Below are 12,425 nucleotides of genomic sequence, written 5' to 3'. Positions count from 1 at the left end.
TATGGTCCTGGTCCCGGCTCATAGTCGCTCGAGTAATATGAAGAGGATCGCGCTGGGTACGATATATCTCGTATCTTGGAGGTGCTTCCAAGCCATAGATAACACATTGATCTCACACATAAGAGATTTATCTTATAGATTCCATACGATAATGTGACCTCGTACACGCGGTATATCCAACACACACACAAACGCACACAGATACTGTTTGAGGGGCAACCATGAAAAGATGTCATTTTATTTATCCGTTATTTAAGGTGGAAGTCTCACGGGGGGGAAAAAAACATTTCAACAGGCGTCATGTACGGTGCCGGCACTGACCAAAAACCCGGTCTGATTTCAGTCCTTTATCTGCAGACCTGGATATTGTCAGATGTGATGTTTTGGGTGACGCTTCCGGCTCAAACTCTGTACTGAGTCGAAATGTTAGAAAAAAAACCCCCCAATAGTTCAGTCTTTCAACGTTTAGGGTCCTGGTGCGAGCTCATAGTCACTCGACTCCGATGATTGGGAAAACGAGTAATACGATGATGATGATGATGAGCTCTCTTCAGGATCCGGCTGAGAAGGGTATATGTCCTCATATCTTGGAGGTGGCTCCGAAGGGATAGGCCCGTTGATGTATTCTATTCTCGGCCCCCATCGCCATGGAACGGTGTGTATGTCTTCCCCGTCGCTTCCGCCGGAATCACGGTCGCCCCTTTCAAACAGGACGCTGTCGTAGGAAGGAGGGTCCCTGCTCATTGGCCAATCATCTCCTCCTGCAAAAGGTGGAGGTGGGGCTGACGGGACCGTGAAGACTTCGTCACCCACACTTACAGGAAGCGGCTGATATCTGCAGGCTTCTGGGTCCTCCTCAGAGTCGCCGTCCCGACGGTTTTTACTCAGACAGATAGCCAGGCAGTAACACAAGACGATTAGTATGATTACGATTGTCTGCAGTAAGGGAGTTTCACAGACTTTAGGGGGTTTGTCTGTGTTGGATACCGGCTTGCAGGCTGGAAACACAAGTCCTGGGATACTAATCAGTACCCCGCAAGCCAGTAACAGCATCCCGAGTATTACGAACTGCACAAACTGCCGGCTTTTCCCGCAGAGGAAGCTGCTATCTGGATCCGTCGGGTCTCCTTCTAATTCCCTCCTTCTCCTCTCTCGTTGGGCAGTAAACTCTGCCATCAATAAATATGCCAGCCCTATCCCGGCAAGTACCGGGCCCGTCGCCTTGTAGGTGATACAGCTGTCGGACTGGCATGTCGCGAACCCATAGACAGAAAGTAGAGATCCGCCGCATAAGAGCGCCCAGCCAAACACAAACAGCGTGAATGTTATTCTGCTGCTTGTGCCAGGGCTAGGAGTGCCGGAGCAAGTGCGCTCCATGACGGCTGAAACGTGTACCTGTCGGGGGTCAGTCAAAGATGTTCAGGTGCAGAGACTCGCACCTATGTGCCGGCTATTGCGTGCACACGAATGAAGGCCTTTTAATCTCTGCCTATTTTGTCTTTTTAAAGTCAATTGAAAGCTCAGTTTCGCTCCCTGTCGTGGACAGGTAACTGTTATGCTCAGTACTGCTACTGCTCACAATCTGAAACAACCAGAGTGTCTGGATGCGCTTTTACAGAACATCACAGCATTGTGATGTCACAGCACTATGACATCACAGTCAGGGCAGGCTGTACCACAGTGCAAAGGCCATGGGGGTGTTCTGTCCTGCTTCCAAATACCAATACAGCTGCCGCTTTCACAAATGACAGTGTTTTATTCCACAAATCATACACTAGACACTCCGAGGTATTTCAAATGGTGGTCGTTTTTATTAAACATGAAAAAATAAATAGAAAGGTGATTACAGGAATGCCGATGTGATAATGAGATATGATGACAGACGTTAATGTCAGTTTTAAGTTTTTTATTCTGTTCATTTTTAACCTAATTTCCTCATTAAATTATTTGAAATAAAAAACTGATTTGCCTATTTTTTTTATATTCGATTCATCGAAAAATAATCCTAAATTTATACGGCTCAGACAACCCTACTCCGTGTTTGAAGCCCCTGTCACTGTTTACCCACTAGGTGGCGATATAAAAATCTGACTGCGCATCAGCGGCTTCCATAAATTAAGACTTTTAAAGGGCTCTGCGATAGTTTTTTTTTGGGGGGGGGGGGCTTTCCAGATCTCCAATAATAAAACATTTTTTTTCTGTATATCGTTGTCTTTTTGTGCGTTCTGAGAATGCTTTCTATCTGAAGAAGAGACCTCTGAGATCCTAAAATATTGGGCAACTCTTTAGCTTTTTTCTGCGCCGGCCCCCAATAAAATCAGGTGCTTTTGTATCAAATCATCTGGCTTTACTGTTACCTGAATTTTGACATCAACAAGGTGACCGTTATATGTTTTACCGAAGATACAAACTCAAACATCATTATTCTTTTACTTTATTAGCCACGTAGCCCCCCAAAAAACAAAAAACATTTGCCCAAAACGTCTGCTGGCACCGCGGCCGGACCAGTTCCCTCCGCACGCTCGCTGGTGTATACTGGTTTGGAACATTCGAATGTTTAGTTACGTTTGTTGCGTGTAAAGTTCTGCAGATCAATGACGTCCACGCGGTCCCAGCCGATGCGGCGTCCGCGTCCCTCCATGGTCAGCGCCCCACGGGCGTCCCGATGAGGTCATTGTACCTGCTGGTCAACGCGTTGGACTCTTTGGTCAGCTGGCCGAGGATGCAGAAGAGCCCCGCCAGGTGGTGATAGATCATCCCTTCGTTGTTCGCCGTCTTCTCCTCGGGGTCGGTCTTCTGGATCCCCGCTGGAACCACGCCGTGCTCCAGGATCACCCTGATGTTCTTCAGCTTCACGTAAAGTTCATACAAGTCTTTGGCCTCGGAGCTTGGCGGGTTGGCGGACTCCTCCACGTCGACCTCTCGCAGCAGACTGGGGAACATGACCGCCTGTTCCATGTTCCGAGCGGCGGTGCAGAACCTGGCCATGGCCGCGGTTACGCAGTTGACTTGGGGCGCTTGCATGGCTGCCTCCTTTTAGCCGGAGATGTCGGCGTTGGAGCTTTTATAGCAATTATTTAAAAAAAATAGTAATGGGTGGTCGTTCCTAAAGCGTGTCCGCACATGATGGAAACCGACCAATCAGAGGCCGTCAAGCCATTCAGCCTTTTTTTTTTTTTTTTTTTCTGGAAACCTGGCAGGATTCGACTCTTTGTATAAAGCAGACCGCGTGTTGCGTAAGGCGATGTTTACACGGCAAACGCCGGCCTCGGAGAATCAGGGTTATCGGGGAATTGGCAAATAAGTCATGTTTCATCAGGGAACATAAACGTCGGGAGATATTCACTAAATCAGTGAATCCACGTCCTGACGCGTTAAAACATTGATACAAGTAACAGGACTGGCAGAGGAGAAACAGTGCAGTTTGTATATATATATATATAGTTGATACATTTTATTGGGCCAAACAAAGGAAAAAGTTACTAAAGCTTTCCAGACCTCAGAGGTCTCTTCTTCAGATGGTTTATAAAATGTTACATTCGTTTCTATGCTGCTGCAGTGAAATGTATGAACTTCTACTAACGACTCCGCTTTCTATTATTGTTCTTTTTGATTGAATAGAGATGAAGACGCGGTAATGCAGGAGTTAATTATAAATTACCTTTAGAACCCTTTATTCTCCCCAATCAAGACTTTTTTCTCCCCATCAAGCCTTTTTTTGCCGAGGTAGTGTTTGCATGTCCCTTGAATGCCGCAGGGTATTTTTGGAGAGAATAGACGTCCGGATGCTAGTTTATCGGTAAAGGAATTCAAGAAAGGGTGGTAGATAAGCGGAACAGCCTCCCAGCGGAAGTGCTAGAGGGTAATACAGTGAGGGTATTAAACATGCATGGGATAGACATACGGCTCCTGAATCTAAGACGTGGCCAACGACTAGACGGGGGCCGGATGAGGGCCGATCTGCTGGCAGGTTCTGGGTTTCTATGAGCATAAAAATATCCTAAATAATTAATATGTAAAATGTGATTTATATCAAAGGGGTCATTACTGGGCTGCAGAGCTTGCGTTTCTATCCGTTCAGCCGCTTACTGCACGTATGAGGGTAATAGGAGTCAGTGACCCAGACAGGACATCACGGTGTCGGTTTCAACAGTCGGTTGCCAAACCGCGTTGCTGCCTTGGAGTGGCCCTCGGACTCTTCTAATATTTAACTGTTTCATTCACTTAATAATGAAAATGAGACAAGAAGCGCGTATTTTAGGAAAACCCTTATAGGCTCCTGCAGCGCAGAGATAGGTAAAGCCGGCTCTATTTAGGGCCAAACGGAAAATAAATCGGCCACCGGCTATAAACCCCCAAAAGTGAATAAAACGTCATTATTAGCGATATAACATAAAAGTGATCTGTGTCAGTGAACCGGGCCGGTCCAGGTGGGACCAGTTTTTGTAGCGGCCCCCCGGACCACCCGCACCTGCAACAAACATTCTCAGCATCAAGGGAGGAGAGCGGCACATGGAGAGGTACGTCTTCACGTGGAACGGCGAGAAGAACAAACGTATTATGGAAGCGCATGGATGTAGGCAGCCAAAAAGTGTCATTCCGGGTACGTGTGGCTGGCTGAGTGTCATAGGAATTTCAGCTCTTCCATCTACCTTTTGGCTACTGGTAAGAATATGAAATCTGCCCCGTGTGATGTCTACGGGAGGCAGGCGTGATGTCAGCGCAGGTACCTCTACGGGAGGCAGGTGTGATGTCAGCGCAGGTACCTCTACGGGAGGCAGGCGTGATGTCAGCGCAGGTACCTCTACGGGAGGCAGGCGTGATGTCAGCGCAGGTACCTCTACGGGAGGCAGGTGTGATCTCAGCACAGGTACCTCTACGGGAGGCAGGTGTGATGTCAGCGCAGGTAGCTCTACGGGAGGCAGGCGTGATGTCAGCACAGGTAGCTCTACGGGAGGCAGGTGTGATGTCAGCGCAGGTAGCTCTACGGGAGGCAGGTGTGATGTCAGCGCAGGTAGCTCTACGGGAGGCAGGCGTGATGTCAGCGCAGGTACCTCTACGGGAGGCAGGCGTGATGTCAGCGCAGGTACCTCTACGGGAGGCAGGTGTGATGTCAGCGCAGGTAGCTCTACGGGAGGCAGGTGTGATGTCAGCACAGGTAGCTCTACGGGAGGCAGGTGTGATGTCAGCACAGGTAGCTCTACGGGAGGCAGGTGTGATGTCAGCGCAGGTAGCTCTACGGGAGGCAGGTGTGATGCGGATGCTGTTCTAGTATTTAGAGGGAGCTCTTGTTATAAGACAGTTTCTAGCCCAAGGAGAGCGAGTGAAACAGCGGGATATCATGGACCCCCCGCAGCCCCCAGTTGGCCCCGTAATGGTTCTTGGGGCAGAAGTGGGCCCTCTGACAGCAGCTGTAATCTGCCGTTAATGACGTCGGAATTCTTTTATTATATATAAAGTGACGTTAAGGTTCTGCCGGCTCCCGTTTTGTGTTTTTGTAGACGAGAGCGCAGGAAAGTCACGTGTTCCATAACATGTTCCACGCCGTGTAGATCCCAAGCACGGCACATACACGGGGGGGGGGGGCTTAACGCATTTAACAGTGGGGCCCGGGATTTTGGTTATGCCCCTGCAGCTGAATATGTTATAATATCGCAAATAATGCAGGAGACCCGGGGCTCGTGCAGCTGTCAGCGTTGCGATTGGTCGCGTCACAGGGACTAAAAGAGTTAAATTATTTAAAAGATTTCTGAGCCGCCATCTTGCCGCAACCACTTACCCCTAATTACTTCTTCAGGTAGCTACTACTCCCTCTTTTCTTTCAGTCACCCATAATAATTCTTTTTAGATTGTAAGCTCATGCGCGGGGCCCTCAGGGGCCCACCATTCTTGCCAGAAGCTTTGTATGAAGGAACCGTTAGGCTAGATGGCAGCTCGCTGTCCTCGGCTCCTGCCAAACCTCAAGGGTCCTGTCACCCTCATTCACACGCATGTGACACATTCACACGCTAACACCCATAGCTACAATCGCATGTTATGATACGCCGCCTCGCTTCTGCCCGGTCGTGTGGGTGTGGCTTTATTTACATATGCGGGCGTACGCAGCACAGTCAGCGATACACCCAGCACAGTCAGCGATCGTACGCTTATCTCCTACAGCCTCACCTTTTCTTCCGGAAAATTCTGACGAGACCCGCTGTACTGCGCTGCGGAATATGACGGCGCTATATTAGTCCATCAATAATCCGATCTGGTGATTTATTAGCAAAAAGCATGTAGAAAGAGCCGCCTCACCTTAACCCGCCGGACGTAAGTAGGTGACGATTACGTAATAAAAGATGAAGGTAAATATGTTATTAACCCTTTGTTATAAACTGTGATACGGGCCCCATATTTGTTCAGGTCATAGGTCAGCTCTGCCCAGACAGGCCCGGACTGGCCGGTCGGGATCAGCTGCTGCGCCGTGCGGCCGGATATGCCCGGCTTCGCCGTATCCGTACTCAAAACACGCACGGCCGCGCATATCCAGCCGTCGGCCTCCATCATCTGGCACCCATGGGCAAATGCCGCTGGCCGACAGCAGCACACGCTCACCCGGGTGAAGGGCCACTTCTCTGGGCCCCACTCCCCTCCCACGTCCCCGCCCACGTCCCCTCCCATCCCCGCCAGGTCTGGTGCTGCAGTGCGGGGCCACCAGTTGGAAATGCTCTGCCAACCTCCGCGTGAGTTTAAGAAGCCCCAGGGCCACCCCGTCATCGCCACGGCGACGTCCCTTTAATGATATTGGTTAAATTCCTGCCGTTCTTAGAATCCGACCGATGAGGACGCAGCGCACAGAGGTCCTCACCGCGCGCCCTGCGTTCCAGGATTCACAGAGGTGGCGCGCAGCTTAGCGGACCCGGCTCTCGGGGGCTCGTTTCGCGTGGACGGAAAGGGTGGATCGGAGTTTCGTATTTGCACAAGAAAACCTACTTGTTTGAAGTGCGCCGACTCCATGAATAACACAGAAAATTACGCAACCTGTCACACAGAAACACAGATCGGCCCCCGACGGCCCCCGTCTGTAAAGACTCAAACCTTAATCAGTCATTGGTGTCGTCTTAGATTCAGGAGCCGTATGTCTATCCCATGCATGTTTAATCCCCTCACTGTATTACCCTCTACCGCTTCTGCTGGGAGGCTGCTCCACTTATGCACCACCCTCTCAGTAAACTCTTTTATGACCCCTTGTCCTAACGTTTCTCTCAGTAATTGTAAGAATGACCGATTAACGTTCCCTGAGAGATTCTCGTTGAGAACGTTCTGGGGACGAAGATGCTGGGAGGCGAGGCGCGGGAAAGGTTTTCATTGTTAAGAATACGGGGGTGTAATAATAAGCGTGGTCACAGGAGTGTACAGCGCTACAGAATATGTTGGCGCTATATAAAACAATAAATAATAATAAGTCTGCCCCCTGTGCGCACCAATGTCTATGCAGAAAGGGGGTCTGTGCAAAGTAGATGCCAATAAAAATACAGGCACTCAAGGGGTTAATTGTGTCGCTGACGCACTTATTCCTCCCCTCCGCCGGCTCCCAGTCGCAAGAGATCTCGATTTGTGGCACGAGCTTAGAGGCAAAGAGCGCTCCTGGAGCCCTGCGGGGCGGAAGCCCTGTCCCCGCCAGTATAGAGACCAGTATCGCTACCGGGTGGCCAGCGAGGGGGGGCAGGGGGAGCCGCCAAATATCTTTAATATTTAACTATTTGGTTAAAAACTACATTTCCAAAGATATCGGGCTGTTTTCTAGTTTTTGGATAATTGAATGTTTTTTCTTCCTGTGAGAAAATCCTCACCGGCAAACGATCACTTATAAACCACGTTCCTAAAACATACCTCCCAAGTGTCCCTGTTTAGTTTGGACAGTCCCTCTCTTTATACTTCAAAACCCTGGTGCCCCTTTTCCCTCCCCCGATGCCCCCTCTCTGCTCTCCTCATAAGTGGAGCAGCCTCCCAGCAGAAGTGGTAGAGGGTAATACATGCCCCCTCTCTCCTCCCCTGATGCCCCTCTTTTCTAGGAGGTGAGAATGTTTGCTGGGTAAACAGCATTTAAATACGTAAAGGGATTTAACGAAGGACAGAGGCTGACATGGAATGGAAGGAAGTTTTACTTTACTGAGAGGCTGGTAGATAAGTGGAGCAGCCTCCCAGCAGAGGTGGTAGAGGGTAATACAGTGAGGGTATTAAACATGCATGGGATGGACATACGGCTCCTGAATCGAAGACGAGACCGACGACCGATTAAGGTTTGAGTCGTTACAGCAGGAGAAACGGGCGACCAGACGGGGGCCGCCGGGGCCGATCTGCCGGCGGGTTCTGGGTTTCTGTGTTAGATGCACGGTTAGGATGACGTCATTCGTTTATTTGCCATTTTCTTTGGCACGGCATGCTGCTGTTTGCCTGTGTCAGCTGTAGGGTGACTGAGCTCTTCCGCTGGGAGGCGGACACTCCCCCTACTACACCTGTTAGACGTGGGAGGTTTCTGGAGGCAGGAGCAGAGGCCGCTCGGGTTTGCAGGAAGGAGTCCGGGGAGACGCTGCGATCTTCGTGACTCTGCGCCGGGTGTCAGCGGCAGGAATGAGCGTCTCCAACCATAAGGGCGCCGGGAAGCAGGTGACCAGCAGCCTGCAGAGCGTGAGTAGTAGGGGCAGAGCGCTGGGGGCCGGGTGGGGGTTGGTTCAGTGCAATCCCCTCTAACCTGACTCTTTGCAGCTTCACAATTAACACATTCTTCATTTTAACCCCTTTGCTGCCAACCCTTTCCCTGGTGGTCGCCTCCTAAGGTTATTATTATTACTTATTGTTTTATATAGCGCCATCATATTCCGTAGCGCTGTACAACGGGTAGATTGTATCAGGAGATCCGATATTTAGTAAAAGTAACGGCGGTTATTGGCGGCATAGAGAGAGTAACCTGTTAAAAAAAACACTTTATTTAGCGTGCGGTATTTTGCGTTGCCTGGTATCGGGCAGTGAAAGGGTTAATTAGCTTCCATTTGCTGCGGAAGGGGTGATATTTCCACTAAGTAACTAAAACAGACCGTAGAACCCTGTGATACCCTCATACCTCCAAGAGAAGAGAGGGCCCATGGAGGGACTGGCTATGTTAAATAGGGACACTTGGCAGGTAGCTGTGGCAAGAGGCTTGTTTATGCCACCGGCAAACATTTGGTGATCTTGCAAACCCTGTCTGGGCGCAGGGACACTCGTCACGTATAATTGTGTCTAGTGTTTGGAAAAAGGGTCATTGAAAATGCACCCCCCCTAAGCAATGAATTATTTACCCTGCCCCCTCCCCCAGGACCCTGAACGTAGGCTGCAGAGCTAGCAATCACACTTAAAACAATAAAGATAATAACTTGTATTGGGCTGGCTGAGAAGTGTCACATAAGCAGACCTCAGAAGTCTCTTTTTCATAGTTACAAACAGACCCGTGATGTATGTCTGAATCGCTGTAAGTTGAGAGAGGGTAAAAAAAATTTAAAAAGTCATGGTGCCTGTACCGGGGCATTTTAACCCCTTAATGACAAAGCCCCCATTGTTTTCAATGGGTTTAGGGACCGCCCATTGTCCTTAAGGGGTTAAGAATGCACCCCAATACATGGCTCTTATTCCGACCTCTGGCAGGGGCTCCAGGATCCGGCTTCGCGCCCCTCCCCCCTCACACACGGCTTTTGGGTAGATTTCTGAGGTTTTGTGACGTCAGCAGAACGCTAGTAAAATATTTCCGTTTTCAGACAGATGACTTTGAACTGTTTCACGGTAACCGTGTTACTCACGGGGGGGGGGGGCATACCGGGAGGGATCGGCAGCTGCTGACTACAGCCCTGTGTGACCGAAACATGAATGAATATTACTTAAAAAAGAATGACGAGTTTGATTAACGCCGTTTAGTTAATAAAGCCGTTCCCTGCTGTTTCTATACACATTATCGGGGCTTTTAGGGCCGTAGAACCCTGCGATCCCCTCATACCCGGAAAACATTCCGACCTCCTAGAAAAGAGGGACATCAGGGGGAGAAGAGAGGGGGGTATCAGGGGGAATCAGGGGGAGGAGAGAGGGGGGCATCAGGGGGAGGAGAGGGGGGGGCATCAGGGGGAGGAGAGAGGGGGGCATCAGGGGGAGGAGAGAGGGGGGTATCAGGGGGAGGAGAGAGGCATCAGGGGGAGGAGAAAGGGGGGCATCAGGGGGAGGAGAGAGGGGGGTATCAGGGGGAGGAGAGAGGCATCAGGGGGAGGAGAAAGGGGGGCATCAGGGGGAGGAGAGAGGGGGGTATCAGGGGGAGGAGAGAGGCATCAGGGGGAGGAGAAAGGGGGGCATCAGGGGGAGGAGAGAGGCGGGTATCAGGGGGAGGAGAGAGGGGGGTATCAGGGGGAGGAGAGAGGATACACAGGGATTTGGGAACTTTGGGGATATAAATATGACATAAAGTGGTTCCAGAGGCATATTTTTGTTGCCGCTGGAGATAATTGATAAATTAATTGATTAATATGTTAATATATATTTTTAATTCTAAGCCTATAAAGCGTTTGGCCTGTTTGCTCTTCTCGCCCCCCTCCTGCAGATGTCGCCGATCGTGCAGCTCAATATCGGGGGCTTCCTCTACACGACGACTCTGGGGACCCTGAAGAAGTGTCCCGGCTCCAAGCTCCACGAAATGTTCAGCGGGCAGCCCAAGCTGCGCACGGACTCCGAGGGAAGGTTCTTCATCGACCGAGACGGCAGGGACTTCAGCTACGTCCTCGAGTACCTACGCAGCAGCCAGCTGCCCACCCAGCGCATCCCGGAGGTGTACCGGGAGGCCGTCTTCTACGAGATCGAGCCTTTGGTGAAGAAGCTGGAAGAGACGCCGCAGATCTTCGGCGAGCAGGTCGGGAGGAAGCAGTTCCTGGCCCGGGTGCCCAACTACAGCGAGAACATCGAGGTGATGATCCGCATCGCCCGGGCCGAGGTCGTGGCGTCACGGTACTCCAACGTCATCGTGTGCATCGTGAGGACGGAGGAGGACGCCGCCAAGTGTCACGACGCCCTGAACGCCCTCGATATGGACAAGGAGTCGGTGGTGAAGTTCGGCCCCTGGAAGGCCTCGCCGGGGATCACGGACCTCTTGGACTGCATCAAGGCGGACATTGAGGAGAAAGGCTATAAGGTGTCCTACGCGGCTTACGACGTCAACAAAGGCTTCCGCATGAAGTATTATGACTTTATTTACAAGTTTGCGTTCGCTTGGTGGTAAAGGAGACGTTTATCGAGCTGCTGCCCGGAACGTGGACCCGGAAAAAGAATCTCCCTCGTAATGTTTACACCATGACGTTTTTATACGTCAACGCGGAAATATTCAGCGCTTCCGTATCATGTTCATTTAGCGGCGCAATCGGATCTTTTTGTAGAAGAGGAGGTTTTGGAAGACTGGGTTTTTTGTTGGTTCCGTACAAGATAAAAAGGGGGGGGGGGCGCAGCCAACAGCAGGGGGTTCGGGACCGTGGCATTAAATATACGTCTGGAATGCTCAGCTTTAATAGACCGCAGAAGAGAGTCGGTGTTCGGCAAATAACGCCTCTTACGATCCTAGGAGTCCCATCCCGGGTCGGTGCTTTATTTGGGTTTGTTTAAAAGAGAAACATATAAAGTATTTTTTGATGGTGACCAAAATATATTAAAGTGCTACTGCTCAAAGAAAGGGGGGGGGGGTGAAAGTTCTGCCTGAACTTCACGTCCTCATTTATATGTGCGAGAAACTTGTAGAATCTGCAAAATGTACATAAAACTATGAAATTTACTGTTGTCTTTCATGGTACCGTTAAGTTCGCAGCTTAGAAGACATGGGCACACCTGCCACCTCTCTGGGTTTGACTCGGAGTCTCCGGATAAGGTGGGGGTCTCCGGGTCACTTTCCTCTTTCCCTGGGCATTTGAGGGGTATTTGGCCACGCCCCCTTTCCAGCTGCCCCTCCCATAGAGGAAGAGCTCTGGGCAGCTACCCTGTGATGTTCCTGCGCATGCACAGGGGCTGCTGTTAGCAATTAAAACCATACCTCCCAAAATCCCCGGTTCCCCCAGGGCTGTCCAAATTTTCTGGCATCATCCCACTTTTGCAGTCGATGGGGATCCCCCCTCCCCGGCTCAGGAAGGTGAAAAAAGCAATGGAGTTCTGCAGTTACATTATCTCACGGGGGAATTTTCACCTAAAGCAGCGAAAAGTGTTCTTTACAGTAAGAGCGGTAGAGATGTGGAATCCGCTCCCTACAGACTGCCCTATCAGATCCAATAGATGCCTTTAACCTCTTCACGACAAAGCCCGTACATGTATGGGCTCACGATGCAATGCGGTGCGTTCGGTGCCTTTGCAGCATCTACGGAAGCCTCACAAGAGAGGCTAGTTGAGGACAT

The 12,425-nt window shown here is 50.5% G+C and overlaps 3 protein-coding genes across 3 annotated transcripts; 1 reads left to right on the top strand and 2 right to left on the bottom strand.

The window, feature by feature from the left end:
* Positions 1–465: 465 nt before the first annotated feature.
* Positions 466–1,377, bottom strand: LOC149279842 (transmembrane protein 171-like). Its single transcript, XM_089500836.1, has one exon. It carries the CDS (start codon positions 1,375–1,377, stop codon positions 466–468), a length of 912 nt encoding a protein of 303 aa, XP_089356962.1.
* A 1,266-nt stretch (positions 1,378–2,643) lies between these two features.
* Positions 2,644–2,988, bottom strand: LOC149279841 (mid1-interacting protein 1-B-like). Its single transcript, XM_089500835.1, has one exon. The coding sequence runs from the start codon at positions 2,986–2,988 to the stop codon at positions 2,644–2,646; it is 345 nt and encodes a 114-aa protein (XP_089356961.1).
* A 5,625-nt stretch (positions 2,989–8,613) lies between these two features.
* LOC149279840 (BTB/POZ domain-containing protein KCTD14-like) lies at positions 8,614–11,272 on the top strand. The gene is made up of 2 exons (XM_089500782.1): positions 8,614–8,670; positions 10,601–11,272. The coding sequence occupies exons 1-2, from the start codon at positions 8,614–8,616 to the stop codon at positions 11,270–11,272; spliced, it is 729 nt and encodes a 242-aa protein (XP_089356908.1).
* The last annotated feature ends 1,153 nt before the right edge of the window (positions 11,273–12,425 follow it).

Source organism: Sceloporus occidentalis, unplaced genomic scaffold (genome assembly GCF_023333645.1).
Source record: "Sceloporus occidentalis isolate IW3139 unplaced genomic scaffold, rSceOcc1.0.p SCAF_160, whole genome shotgun sequence".
In the NCBI taxonomy this organism is placed as follows: domain Eukaryota; kingdom Metazoa; phylum Chordata; class Lepidosauria; order Squamata; family Phrynosomatidae; genus Sceloporus; species Sceloporus occidentalis.
This window is presented reverse-complemented; position numbering and strand designations above follow the sequence as displayed.

Excerpts from the sequence above, each read along its gene's own strand:
- LOC149279842 (XM_089500836.1), bottom strand. The coding sequence starts at position 1,377 with ATGGAGCGCACTTGCTCCGGCACTCCTAGCCCTGGCACAAGCAGCAGA.
- LOC149279841 (XM_089500835.1), bottom strand. The coding sequence starts at position 2,988 with ATGGCCAGGTTCTGCACCGCCGCTCGGAACATGGAACAGGCGGTCATG.
- LOC149279840 (XM_089500782.1), top strand. The coding sequence starts at position 8,614 with ATGAGCGTCTCCAACCATAAGGGCGCCGGGAAGCAGGTGACCAGCAGC. Across the intron at positions 8,671-10,600 it reads TGACCAGCAGCCTGCAGAGC|ATGTCGCCGATCGTGCAGCT; the intron begins GTGAGTAGTAGG and ends CCCCTCCTGCAG.